This window comes from Fukomys damarensis, unplaced genomic scaffold, assembly GCF_012274545.1.
Source record: "Fukomys damarensis isolate Sample0158 unplaced genomic scaffold, DMR_v1.0_HiC HiC_scaffold_18, whole genome shotgun sequence".
NCBI lineage: Eukaryota > Metazoa > Chordata > Mammalia > Rodentia > Bathyergidae > Fukomys > Fukomys damarensis.
The window spans coordinates 16,834,163-16,849,253 of record NW_022900930.1 but is presented as its reverse complement, the minus strand read 5'-3'; the positions used below and the strand labels follow the sequence as shown (position 1 = coordinate 16,849,253).

The following is a 15,091-nucleotide window of genomic DNA, read 5'->3' as shown; positions in this document are numbered from 1 at the left end:
TCTCAGGTGTCCTTTGTCACGGAAGTACCTTATTTTCCTATCAATTTTGAAAGATAGTTTTGCAGGATACATCAGTTTAGGTTGGAGGTTGTTTTCTTTTAAGACTTGAAATACCTCACTCCAGGCTCTCCTTGACTTGAGGGTTTATGTTGAAAAGTCTGCTGTGATTCTGATGGGTTTTCCTTTGCATGTGATTTGTTTCTTTTCTCTACCTGCTTGTACTATTCTTTTCTTCTGTTGTGTTTCCAGAATCCTGATTATTATATTTCTAGGTGTAGGTTTTGTTTTTTTTGTTGTTGTTTGTTTGTTTTTTATCATGGCTAGTTGGAATCCTATATGCCTCACTTATCTGTATGTCTAATTTTTCCCCTCTGGGAAGTTTTCTGTCACCAATCCTGTGAACAGTTTTGTTAGGTCTTTTGTATTTTCTCCTGCTACTTCATGGATTCCTATCAGTCTGATATTATTCTTCTTTGCATCATCTAAGAGTTGTTGGATTGATTTCTTATGGTCCCTTACTGTTTTTAAGAGATCTCTCTTTTCATGGTCACTGACCACAATCCTATCTTCTATATCTGAAATTCTATCTTCCATTTGTTCATCCTGCTGTGAATGCTTTCTATAGAGTTTTTCATCTCCTGGATATCTGTTTGAATCTTTTTCATGGATTCGTTTCTTTCCTATGTTGAGCATTTAAGGTTTTTCTTTCTTTCCTATGCTGGGCATTCGTGGTTTCCATCATGGTCCTGAACTCTTCTAATTTTTTATCTCTTTCTGTTCTAGAGTCTCTAATCATGTCTTTCATTTCTCACCATCTCAGTGGTTATCTGGGAAATTATTTCTGTTTTGAATTTTGGTAGAGCCTCATTCATCTGTTTTGTTACTTCCTGTGCCATCAGTTGAGGGGGTCCAGATGGTTGACTGTCAGACTTTTCCACCTCATTTCCCCCAGAGTTTACTTTTGGTGGGGTGGAAGTCTGTGTCTTGTTTAAATGCCTTCTCATTTCTGTTTTTGTCGTTGGTCTGTCCTGGGTTTAATTCCTGGATTAATACTTTGATCTTCCGAATATAGCTGGTCTTTAGGTTTTGAGTCTCTAATGTCTGTGAGGGAGACTCATTTTCATTATACCAGGGAGGACAACTGATTAGATCAATCACAACACCTTCGCCCAAGTGATAAAATCAGCAACACAACTACATCAAGCACAGCTTAGAAAATGACAATATGTGGTAATTATTAATCTATCACCTTTGTGTGAATTAAATCAAAATTGATGACCAGCCCAACATATGTTAATAGTGAATAATCTCTTCAATATAGCAACTTTACCCTTCAGGATGGGGATTTAGAAGGAGTTGGGGCGGGAGGGATAGACAGAATAGAGAAAGGTCACAAGTGAGGTCAGAGGACACAGGAAGATCACACAAAAACTCTAGGGAGCTGTTGAAGAGGAGAGGAGAAGACAGAACAAGATATACTTAAGAACAGAACAAACTAACCACAATAGGGAGTCAGAGACTGTAGTCGCTTTTTTTTTTCTTGCTTTTTAAAAATGTAATCACTTTGTTTTAAAATTAATGGCAGTTGAGATAAGGAAAAAGAGAAGGAAAGGAAAAGAAAGAAAATAAATTTGAACTAGGTTAGGAACGGGAACAAAAAGGGAGGGTAATGGAGATTAAGGTGGGAGCTACAGTGACAGAAAGAATATTATAAAAGGAAAAAATTTGAGAGAAGAAAAGGATAAAAAATATTTTAAAATTATTAAAGAAAAATATTACTTTGAAAATAAAAAATGCAAATAGAAATAGAGGGCCTCCTTCAGGGTGTGCCTCTGTTGACACAATAGACAGCATGGGCAGGAGTGTGCAGGTCTAAGATAATTAGTCTCAGCAAGGCAGCCGCTGACCCCTGAGGTTCAGGCTGATTTTTGGCTGTAAGGCCCAAGTTGAGATCTCTGTCCTCCTGCTGGGTTGAACTCTTCAGGGTTCTGCTGCAGGTTCCAGCTGTCTTTCCCCTGAAGTTAGACCAAGTTCCAATGTGAGGTGCTGGTCCCTCCGACTTACCAACTGTGGTGGTGTGCCTTTATGGCAGATTTTCTTCACTTTTCCTGTGCTTCAGTGTTCATGTAGGAGCCTCAGAGAGGCCTTTTTTCTCTTGTTTGTGCACGGGGGTGTGGTGCTGGGTGCACAAACACCACCATATTTTTGCCCGTGTGGTGGCCAGGCTTCTTTGTGGTGCCCGGTTGAAGAGGTGCCTAGTGGAGTGTCGTGCAGAGGCCAGGCTCGGCTCCTCTGACTGTGGTGTAGTCTTGAAAAACAAAGATAGGAGGTATACATATGTTTCTGTAGAATCTATGGCCATATGGAAATAAAGGATGTCACAAGTTTTAATTCTGCTATAGGAATGGGAATATTCCTAGAAACCTGAAAAAGGCTATTTTTTCAATTTATCTTTCTACTCATCTCGTCTCAGCAAACAAAGCAAGAGTGAAAAAAAACCTGAGGTTGCTTAGAAATTTCTCACTGTCCCATTAGTCACTAATAATGTGGAAGATTTATTTCAAACATACGGGTGTTTTTTAAAGTTTGAATTTTAAAAATACTTTTTCCATGGAAAGTCCTTGAATTTTATCACTAATACTAACATTGTATTTTCGTAACTACAACAGGAACATGTTCTCTTCCTATCACAACTGGAGTTTTAGAAGTTATTTTTCCACTTCCTTATTTTGAGCTTACAGATTTCATTAGGAACTAAGGTGTTGCTTCTGTGATAGATTTTTCATTTATAGCTTTCTAATTAAAAAAAAAAAACCCTTACCTTAAAAAGTCTCTTAATACTTTGTTTTATAGATATGGCAATCTAGATGGTGACCCCAAAGAAATCTCACCAGTAATTGACCAGTTCATTGAGTGTGTGTGGCAGCTAATGGAACAATTTCCCTGTGCCTTTGAGTTCAATGAGAGGTTTTTGATTCACATTCAGCATCACATTTATTCCTGCCAGTTTGGAAACTTCCTCTGTAACAGCCAGAAGGAGAGAGGAGAACTCAAGTATGTGTTTTCATGTTTAATTATCTAAATATTTTGGCAATTGAGAATTTCCAGTGGACTTTCATGATTTTAAAGGTTTTATTTAGTTACATACACATACACACACACACACACACACTGACAGACTAAAGATCTTGCTCATAAACACAATTTCATAAGTAATTTAAATGTCATCAGCTGATAGAGATATAGGTTTATTTTTCCTCTGGTTTCTATCTGATACACAGAGACAAGTTGGAAGACTTTATGCATTAATATTTAAAGGGAGCTTTCTGGAGTCCAAGTAATTCTTGCATTTGAAAGGCAAAAGTTAAGACATTTTTGTTGGATATGTCATAAAAATTTCAAATATAACTAGGAAAGCAAATCTTGAAACTCAGGACACTGTTAATTTAGATTAAAACTGCATTATCCAAGGGTAAACACAGATAAAATATGGACTTTCAAATAATTATAAAATAAAAACCTAAAGGTGATTTAGTAAAGCCAAATGAGAAAACATTGAGATTTTCAGAGAATGATTTTAACTGGTATAAGGCAGTATCAGATAAAATTTTAAAAGTGGTTGGTTCAAACAAAACAAACTCCACTAGTTTTATACCATCTGAGTTGAAGAAAGACTTTTCTGGTGGTTATAAATGGAGATGATTTAAAAATAGCAGAGTACATAGATTTTACTTATTTTCCTAGATTGTGATTCATTGCCCTGGACTAGCCAATTCTAACCGCGCCTGCTTGGGTTTTTAAAAGTCCTGGCTTGTCTACTCACTAGCTGTCAGGCTTTAGGGGACTAATCTCTCCATTGCTTAGTTTCCTCATGTAGAAAACACACATACCTCATAGGAATTCAGTGAGTATTACAGAGAGAAAACAAGCATTTAGAATAGTGTCTGGCAAATAATAAATATTGTGGCTATTTGAGAAAAAAGTTATAAAGCAGTTTTTTTTTAATGCTAGAAGAGTTAAACATTTTGTCAAAGCTAGCACAGAAGGTAGAATAGTTGAGAGTATCACAGTGTCTTTCTACTATACCAAGAAACCACTCACACACAAATCTGCCTGCTGCAAAGCAAGGACACTTGATGCTCATATAACTGTTAGTTCCTTTCCAGCTTTAATATTATATATCTACTCTTCAGAAGAATGATTGATCATCTTCAGACTTACATGTTCTGTTTGTAACAGAATTCAAGAAAGAACATACTCTTTATGGGCTCACCTGTGGAAGAATCGGGCCGACTACCTGAATCCTCTGTTTCGAGCTGATCACAGTCAGACCCAGGGCAGCCTTCATCTCCCTATAACTCCCTGCAACTTCATGTACAAGTATGTATGTCTTGAACTTTCTAGCCATGGTGTGAATGTGGATTCTAGCACTGTTTAACATTCAGAGGCCAAAGTGTAAAAAGTATACAACTGCTTTTTAAGACTTAAGTCACAGAACCCACTGGAGGAAGATGCTTGAGTATCTTGACTTGTGTTTTTGGTAGTATCTCCCTGACCATCCCCTAAATGTGGAATTTTCTTTATAAGTTGATGTTTTATAATGATGTCTTAAAAATATATCTTTTAATTTTTTAAAAAGTGAAAGTGAACTAAAATAGAAAACCAAGTGCCTTTTAAGTCAAATAAGAATCACAAGTTTTGGGCCAGGGATTTAGCTCAGTGGTTTGGTGGCCTGCCTTGCAAATGCAAGGACCTGAGTTCAATCCCCAGTACCACCAAAAAAAAAAAAAAAATCACAAGTTTTAATAGCAGTCATGGTGTAGCTTACCTTTCTCTGTTGAGTCAAGTCCCAGTGGAAATAAATTATTTTAAAATTGTATGATTGGGACAGTGAGAGCAGAATGCCCTCCTACAGGTAGGTACAATTAGGTATTTCTAGATTTGTGTTATTCTTTGCTGTCTTCTATATTTAAAAAATGACTCAGGCCAGGCGTGGTGGTGCATGCCTGTAATCCCAGCACTCGGGAGGCTGAGGCAGGAGGATCTCTGTGAGTTCGAAACCATCCTGGGCTACATAGTGAGTTCCGGGTCAGGCTCAACTACAGAGTGAGACCCTGTCTCAATAAATGAATGAATGAATGAATGAATGAATGAATGAATGAGAATGAATGAATGAATGAATAATACTTAGGTCAATAGACAAACACACAGGATAAACTGGGAAACCACATTCCTCTTTACTCTTTTCCAACAGCTAGTAAATTTTTTCTTCATAGATTTTATTCCTTATGATGGCTTTGTTCTTATTCCAGTATCAGTATTTCCCCAGACATTTATAGCAGAATATTAATTTTCTGTTACTAACCGTGGAATGCCTCGACAGTGTGTGCAAAACAACATTATTTTTCTTTGAGACAGTCTCTTGCTATCGAGTCCAGGCTGGCCTCAGACTCATAGCAGTCGTCCTTCCGCAGCTCCCCCAGTGCTGGGATTACAGGCGTTGTGCTACCACACCTTGCTAAAACAGCATTATGAAAAGCGGTTGAGACACTCTGCAGTTGTTTGCATTACAGTTAATTTATTCTTAATAGGTAGATGTTAATAGTCAAATATTTTACTGAGGATCAAGCACAGTTCTAGCACTGTGGATAAAACAGCAGGACACTGAGTGCCTGTCCTCAAAGTACTTTTCTTTTCTAATAAAAATGAAAGTGCTTATGATTTTATGGCAGTGCCATTTATTCTTAATAGCATTCTAGTACATTAAAATTGTTTAGGATAAAAGGTGATGGATGATTCATTGCAAATACATCAGATTTTATAATTTATAAAATCTGAAAACTTCAAATATAAAAGCCTCCCTTTGTAGCTGGAAGATTCTAAACATATAATCACTAGTTGTTAAAAAAGAGCCATTGGGAGAAATGGTAACATTTGCTGCTTCAGTCTATTACAGAAAAATATATGCCTTCTAATTCAATATTATATAAACGAGTAGACTCTTTATGAACTTTTTCTCCCCAAAAGAACTTTACTGAACCAAAACAGAAAGCATCAACATGTTTAGTAGTGGCTTTTTCTAGCTTGGCTTGCACGTGGTTATTATGAAGACCAGGGAATATTCTATCAAATAGCACAACTTGAGAGTGGGAACTTTCATACTGGAGTATGGTAGTGTCGTAAAGCTCCGCCTTCCTTCTCAGGTTTTGGAGTGGGATGTATAACCGCTTTGAAAAGGGGATGCAGCCCAGACAGTCCATTACAGAATACCTCATGGCAGTGAAGGAGGAGTCCCAGCAGCTGGAGGAAGAGCTGGAGACCCTAGAAGAAGTAAGACCCACTTGATACTGTTCATCTTTTTTCTTTGCTTACTTCTTAAAAGTCCTGTATGGAAGCCTCTCAGGACTCAGTGCAGACAATGTGATGACAGCCATTTCTTCTCTTTAGCCAGTGAATAACCTAGAGCATTCTGAGCCAGGTAAGCAGCCACATAACTAAAGCCCAAACCTAGGCATTCGGGGCACTTTAGACAGCTGGCCTGTGGTTACTTCAGTTTGCTGCGTGACTTGGCTACCGGCCAGTATTTTTTGTTATTATTCATGAACACTAAATTTTTTCTGGAGAAAGGAAAGAAAATGTGGGTAGAGTATTAGAGTAAAATTACCTGTAATAAAAATCCATTTCTCCACTTTTAAGAGTTCCATGATATATTCTAAATGATAATAGTTGAGATTGGCAACAGTCTATTTTGGACCTCTATTAGGCCAGGGAGGTTATAATGTATGCAAATGCTTTTTTACTTGGATAATTTGTTTCAGTGATATCACTAGTTTAGTTGGTCACCCAAACCCCTTGGATTCTTTGCTTCTCTTGCCTTCTTAAATCCCTACATCATGTCGTTTACTTGTTCAGGAATCGGTGATAAATGCTTCAGTGTTTAGGACCTGAATTCTGAATTGAGGCTCAATGTTTTAAATACAAGAAAAAAATATTAAGATCCCATAGTGTAGAAAAAGTATCAGGATTAAGGCAGGAACACTGTCAAGATCTTTTTGTTATATCTCATAAAGCAGTAATGTGACTGGGAGAGAATTCCTAGTTCCCTCCCAACTCATGAATGTCTAAATAAAAGTTAGCAGAATATCATGTTGAATTTGAGGTCTTCTCCTCTTCCCAGTGAGTACTTGCCTGCAAGTCACCACTGAGAATGATTGGCTGGGGGAATGAAAATGTTATTATTAATAATAGAGACGGCCAGTTAGAGGTAGCTGAGTAAGCTGACTCCACATATTACGCTTGAAAACATCCTCTTTCAAGATACAAATATAGTGAAAGATCTTAGGTCTAAGGTTGGTTGCAAACTAAGCACATGGCAGATCCAGACAGATAAAATGGACTCAAAAGGTCCAACTGTTAATTTTGAGAACTTCTGAGACCAAACATGGCGGATACGATCACATAAATCTTCCAGGGTCAAATAAAATATCCTTGGACCCATATGAGAAGCTCTGACTTATATCACTGTTGCACTTTACTGGAGTAGTTTGTAACAGTATCTGTGCAGTGAGATCACCATCATACAGGGAATTCTGATACCTGGGCACTAAGCCTAGAAATTCCAAATCTTTAGAGACAGATGATTGTGAATTCACCCAGGCCAGGGAGACCTTGAATCAAAAAATAAATATAAAGAAATAAAATGAGGGCTGGAGCTTTAGCTCACTGGTTCCACCACCTGCCTCGCAAGCACAAGGACCCGAGTTGGATCACTGGTACCAAAAAAAAAAAAATTAAAAATTAAATAAAATGAGAAACAACTTTGGAATTTTAGGACTGTCATAGACCTTTTTTCTTAAAAGTCCCTTCATATCATCATTGGCCAGTTATATTTACTGTTTCTAAATACATTCAACCTCTATGAAAATATTGGTATTCTGTTGTCTAGTCTAATATTCTTGTTACAGTAATTTTTAAAAATTATTTAGAATATCTAAAAGTACCTTAATTTGAAAACATTGGCTCTTAAATAAATTTTCTAACAGGCTGAGGCAGAGGAATAAAAGTTCGAAGTGAGCCTGGGGCAACGTAATGAGACCCTGTCTCATAATATAAAATAGGACTGGGAGTGCAGCTTAGTGCCGAGGCCCTGGGTTCAGTCCCTTGTACCGCAAGGAAAAATTTATTAGTCCAGCAGTTAAGATTCTCCTATAATCTAGACACTTTTTCTTATTCTGTACTAGTCTCCTTGCTAAAATCGAACATTTCTTCTGTCAGTACCTGACACCTTCCTATTTTCCCCATTGTCCTTCTGCCAGGAATGCTTTCTAACCATCACTAGAACGTCAAAGTTTAAGTCCTTTACAGTTCTGTTAAAATATCGTTTCCTAAGCTCACTTCACTGTATTGCCTCAAACTGCCACAGCCCAACTCTTACGCCTCTTCCAAATTTCTAAATAACACTGTCTGTCTCGACTATAACACTCCAGGTGCTCTATGGCTGTATCCGCACTCATTTCTGTTTCTATTGCCCAGCATAGTACTTGTGCACTAATTTATATAAATGCTTTTTGAATCTATATATAATACTTGATCTTTTAATACCTCTCCTGCTGACCTTATGGATACAGTCTAGTAAAATGTATTTTGAAAAGCCCAAATGTCCATGATTTGATGTGTGGAGAAATAAAATGTGATATGTATGTCATGGAATATAATTCAGCCACAGAAAGCAATGAAATACTGATATTTGCTACAGTATGGATGATCCTTACAATCCCAGTGATATGAAATGTCCAGAATGTGCAAATCCACAGAGAGATATCACTTAACGGTTGCCAGGGGCTGCGAGGTGGTGGAAATAGGAATGACTGCTAATGAGTATTTTTTTTTCTTGATACAGGGTGATGAAAATGCTTTAGATTAGTGATGGTTATATAACCTTACAGATACACTAAAAACTGTCAAATTGTATACTTTAAAAAAGTGAATTTTATGGTAAATTAATTACATCAGTAAAATTAGATGCATCATTTCTGACTTTCCAAAAACATTTTGAGTCCATAGGACATAGATAATTATGTAAAACCATACCAGCATAGAAAAAAAGGGAGACTGCAATAGTCTGTTACATTGTTTACATTTACAGAAAACCTTTGGAGGCAGGTATTGGTACCACCCTTACATTAGAGATGAGGAAAGCCAGCCTCGCAGAATCTATTTTGACCAAGGTCATGACATCTAGGTTTGAACCCACATTTAAGTTCTGTATTCTTAGCATTCATTATACCATCTGGCAGGTAGTAAGTACCAAAGCATATATATGTAAATAATTATGATTTCTTATTTCCAGAGGCTGGAAAATATTCAAAAAGTGCATTTAAATTGCACTAAAGTGAAGAGTAAACAGAGCGAACCCAGCAGACACTCAGGGTTTTCTACCTCCGACAACAGCACAGCCAACACACCCCAGGATTACAGTGGGAACCTGAAGTCCTTTCCTTCCAGGAGCCCTTCGCAGGGTGATGAAGATTCTGCTCTGATTCTAACCCAAGACAATTTGAAAAGCTCAGATCCAGATCTGTCAGTGAACAGTGATCAGGAGTCTGGGGTGGAGGATCTGAGCTGTCGGTCTCCAAGTGGGGGTGAGCACGCACAGAGTGAAGACAGCGGTAAGGACAGGGATTCCGACGAAGCTGTGTTTCTCACCGCCTGAAGTTTCCCTCTGGAGCGCCACAGCAAAGGACCACGAAAACACTTCCGAAAATAAGGGAGCAGTGCAATTCAAAATAGCTCAAGAAATGAGACGTGTCATCCAAAATTATAAAATATAGCTATGAAAATGGAAAGAGATGACCCTTAGTTTCTTCAGATGCTGAAGAACTGAAAGTAGCCATTCCTTTATCAAATATAAGGAAAATTATGTACCATTTTGAAACTCGCTCTAGACTAGGAAAATAGTATTCCTACAGAGCAATTACTTCTGAGGTTAATATAGATCTTCATCGTCACAGCATGTATCTACTCGGAAAGCCCTCTGACCCCTTTCCCTCACAGCTGTTATCCTCTTGAACCTTTCCTCTCATTTCACCTCCAAGGCATACTTTGTGTTTTCTGAAACATTTGACATCACTTTCCCTCTGACCCTGTTACCAGTGTTTCTAAAAGTGAGGCACATTGTTGAGATATACTCTCTTTAATAGATGTATTCCTAAGGAGCTTTGACATTGTTTAAGCTTATTTTTCATGTAGAATAATTACTTTAGCTTTTTTTAGGTAATATATTTGAATTGTTATAATTTTGTCTGCTTTCTCTGAAATCACTTCTGTTTCCCTTGTCATTTAAAAAATGCTGAAACTTACAACTCACTTTTTCTCTAACATGAGTCTAATACCTAATAAACTAGAAGCAGCATGAAGTCTCTGGGTCTAACATATGAATTTAGATTACATTAGCATTCTTGATAACCTTTTATTACCCTTCCAGAGACTACAGTTACTACCCTAATCACAAGTATAACACTGTAAGGTTAGTATGGTAAAACATCAAAAGAAAAATATCAGTTAAGAATTGGAGAATTTCATCATCATGCCCCCTATAACTAGGGGGAATTATAGTATCTATCATTTTAGAAGTTATATAACTGCTTAATGTGGTTAATTAACATTAGTAACATAAGATATCCACTGACTGCTGAAAGATGAACATTAGCTGTGAAATTATCATTACAATGCACATTTGAAACAGTCATTCCCAGCCGGGCGTTGTGGTGCACACCTGTAATCCCAGCACTCGGGAAGCTGAGGCAGGAGGATCACTGTGAGTTCGAGACCAGCCTGCGCTACATAGTGAGTTCCAGGTCAGTTAAAACTACATGGTGAGACCCTGTCTCAAAAAAAAAAAAAAGAAACAATCATTCCCCTATGTTATGTTAAAAAACAAACCTTTACTTTTGATATGAAAAAATAGTGGAGAAAAGTTGACATGTTTTAACTAAGAAATAATATTCACAGTGTATGATTTTAAAATATTAGTACAATCTAGAATTAAAAGGATTCATTTTAATTTTTACAGTTTAAATCAATATTTTATTAAATATGTTAATTTGTATAGGAGAATATTAAATTTTGCTGAAATGGGAACAAGGAAAAGAAAAAAGACAAAGTAACTGTTGAAATCTCTAGTATGAACTATTTAGAGCATAGTAATATATATGAGTGAAATAATATAACTGCAGTTATGTTCATCGTAGTTTAAAATACAATAATTTTAATATTTTAAAAACTTGTAGTATAAAAGTACTGTTAATGTAAAAAAATAAAGCAAGTGAAATCTCTTTAATATAAAATTTGAACATTTTCTGCTCATTTCCTAAATTAAGTACAGCAAATGTAGTGTATGGAAGAGGGAACGTGATGCTATTAGATACTAGGATATAGTGGCAATGGCTTTTACATTTTTATGCCATATGTAACTTACTTCATACCATTCTTATAATTATCCATTGTTAGAAATTTTTTTGCCTAATATTGGAGATGTGGTTTTAATTTTTTTCTAGTTGGCAGTATAATTCTACAAAAGCAGTCCTGTTTTAAATGATGTGGTCTCTGCCAAACTGGACTATGCATTTATTGGGAAAGCTGAAGAGTATATTTGATATTTTAAATTTTAATGTTTTAATGTAACATCTTCCACATCAGAGCCATAAACATTCATTCATTCATTGGTACTGTGGATTGAACTCAGGACCTTGTACTTGCAAGGCAGGCAGCCGCACTACTGAGCTAAATCCCCAGCCCTGAGCCATAAACATTTTAGTTCCTTTTACCTTTTTATAAGACATTGTAATTTAAGTATATTTATCATCCTACTAGAAGTTAACACTGAAATCTACATAAAAGGTAATATTAATAAGAGTTATGAAAACCGTACTATGCTTTCAGTCTTGATAGAAATTTTAGTCTTGTTACACTGGCCTTGCTCTAACACTACATTTTCATTTCAACCAGGAAGTGTTTTGCTATTTATAGAAATAAACCAGTGTATAATTGACATTAGCATATTACTTTCCAAGTGGTAATATTTAGAGCTCAAGTGATTACTTAGTCATATTAAGGTAAATAGGTAAAAATTTTGACCACCATTAAGCATACCAATAACTGAATTTTTACAGACTAAAGGAAGGTAAAGGAAAGGGGATAAACCTGGAATAATTTTTTATCTTTTAAGAGCATATGATTAGTTTACTCTCTTATCATAACAATGTCTTGGAGCTGTCCTTCAATTTAACCATATACAAATTAAGATCAGTTTTTCTCAGCCTTTCATCCAATATACAGAACTTAGTTTATTTCTAGGGATTTCTTTTGACTTTGAAAAGGATATCTTTAGTATGTATCTTTTTTTTTTTTTTTTTTTTGGTACAGGGGATTGAACTCGGGTCCTTGCACTTGGCAAGGCAGGCCACCGAACCGCTGAGCTAAATCCCTGGCTGTTTAGTATGTATCTTAATGATTTAGACTCTTCTTCTATTTTGAAAGGCTAGCAAAACCTCTATCCTAGATAACTTTATAACTCCTAAACTTTATGATTTTAATTTCCATCTAGTCTTCTGTTATATATTGTGCAAAATCAGAATGTGTATTTGGCATGCATACCTATAGCCAATTTTTACAAAGAATTATAGTCATAAATTTTTTAAAATCACTTTATTTCTACAAGCAGGAACAGAAACCAAATTAACATATCTTCAAATGCAGACTTTCATCCTTAACATATATAACCTACATTTATCTAATTGTCAATTTGTAGATGCAACTAATTGAGATCAAACTGTTTAATGACTGGTTTATAAGGAGGTTGTCTAATTTTGAAGGAGAAACTAAACCGCAGGGTGCGGAACTGAGAGAATCTAAATTTAAAGAAAAAAAACAGTTAACTCAAAATGTGTGTGTGTACTAAAAGGTAAACACCTAAACCCTGTTAAAGTTATCATCATATAGTATTTCCACAATGCCTTATTTTGAGTCGGTGCTTAATACAGTTAGTAGATTAAATGAATGAATGTTCCTTTAGAAGGGCTCTGGTCTGCCCATCTCGTGTTCTAGAACAGACATGGTTTCTAAGAAAGCGACCTGACCGTCGATGAGTGATTGGGACTGCTACGTCTTACACGGACCACAGTGACTGCTGGGAACATGAAGCTCCGATGGGTATGGCAATATGGAAATGTTTCTGAATGCCCCACAGTCTCACATTTGAAACACTTTTACCTTAGTAATCTCATCTAAAAACCGAAAATAATAATTTACTTCATTTGTTCATTTTGAAGATTAAAGAGCGTACCCTTGGCACAGTGCCAGGAAGACAAGCATTTAAGTTTTCTATATTCAGTAGTATTTTTATAGTCCACGTGAATATTTGCCTTCTATAAACAAAGTATTTTTCAATTCTGAGAACATAAATTTTCCCTAAATCTATTGCCAAAAATATTCTTAAAGAAGAATGAAAACAAGACAATCTATGAAAAGCTAGTGTTCGAATGGCAATTGAACTTCAGTGGAATTGAAATAGAGCTATGCTATGCATTAGGTTCTTTTATGTGATTTAGATACTACTTTACCAAGCCTCTAGTATGTAATTCAAAGCTATCTATGAACTTTTAGGGCTACCCATGTGACTCATACATGCATGCATCCTTAGAACTTCACTGAGCTATGGATTAAAATCTGTACTTTATCAACCTTAATAGATGTGTTAAGCTGTATTATTAAATGTTTTAAACATTGCAAAGTTAACTTTACCTCAATGTGGTGTCTCAGTAATGGTGTCTCAGTAACATCTGCAAGTCCTTTCATTTCCTCATCATAAGGATCAAGAAATTTGCCAAGTAGATCAGACTGAAAACAGATACAACAACAATTATTTAAGGGCTGGGGATTTGGCTCAGTGGTTCTGCCACCTGCCTCACAAGTGTAAGGACCAGAGTTCCACCCCCGGTACCACAAAACAAAACAAAACAAAACAAAAAACCCCAAACAATTATTTAACCTGAAATCATGCTTTTACATTTTTTCCAGAGAGTGCTACCAATAAATAAATGCATTTTTATATATTCAAGTATATTTAGAAACACAATTACATATTTCTAAAAGAGTCTATGTAATACTCAGTATTGGGCACCTATACAAGGAAGTATATAATTCTTAGATTGTTTTCTGCTGTCTGATCACCCCACCCCCATTCTCCAGAGAAGGATCTGCCATAATTTCACGTGCAAAATCTGCATGACCCACAACCCAAAGAACGTCAAACCAAGTACCCCTTTTCTGTGCTCCTCACCCCTTAGCCATTGGCATACACCTCACTCACAGCAACAAACGTGCACTCCAGTTTATTCACAAGACCTTTTATTATTTAATTGCAAATCTTCAGATTGCAGCCCACGGGTGAAATAAGTGCTTAAAGTTCACAAGTTCTTTTTTTCACCCACTGGGTAATAGAATCTAAGCATATTCATTTTCAGAAGCATTGGATAAGTGAAATGTTTCAGCCAATTTTACAAATGTGATTAATGAAAATTTATTAACTTTATTACAAGCACAATGCTTTATAGTGCCATCTAGTCCTGAAAACCAATAATATGTATTAGGAGGAGTGTTCTCCCTGATGAAAAATTTCATAGGTCTGTGCCTGATACCACCTAAAACCTCAAAACATGACACCGAAACTCCCTTCAGTGGTGCCCTCACTACGGACATTCAGAGAAGGGAAGTTAGGGCCTATGTGATACAGGGACACCTAGTCCTCTTTTTGCCATTTTGTTTGGGGGAAGTCTGGTAAGGATGACTATAAAGGAAAACAAAAACGAGATAAAAGGCTTGGTGGTTGGCAGTTCAAGTGTCACAGGAGGGACCCAAACATCCAGCCTGCTTTCCACACAAGGCAGTTCGGCACCCCTGGAGCGATGTGGCAGTGTCTCATGACACTTCTGGTTGCCACCACCCCAGGAGTATTACCAGTATCCAGCGGATAGAGGCCACGGGTGCTGCTTAAACACACTGCAGTTCGCAGGCTCACCCCGCAAGTCATTCA

At 36.6% G+C, this 15,091-nt stretch overlaps 1 protein-coding gene across 1 annotated transcript in view; it reads left to right on the top strand.

Annotated features, from left to right (window-relative positions):
- Nucleotides 1-10,826, top strand: part of Mtmr7 (myotubularin related protein 7) — a gene marked incomplete at its 5' end in the record, with an annotated part of 96,532 nt that extends 85,706 nt beyond the window's left edge. The window contains 4 exons of the mRNA XM_010621803.2: nucleotides 2,854-3,054; nucleotides 4,240-4,380; nucleotides 6,204-6,330; nucleotides 9,350-10,826. Coding sequence (XP_010620105.1) covers nucleotides 2,854-3,054; nucleotides 4,240-4,380; nucleotides 6,204-6,330; nucleotides 9,350-9,712 — 832 coding nt within the window. The remainder of the gene's footprint in view (nucleotides 1-2,853; nucleotides 3,055-4,239; nucleotides 4,381-6,203; nucleotides 6,331-9,349) is intronic.
- Nucleotides 10,827-15,091: the final 4,265 nt, after the last annotated feature.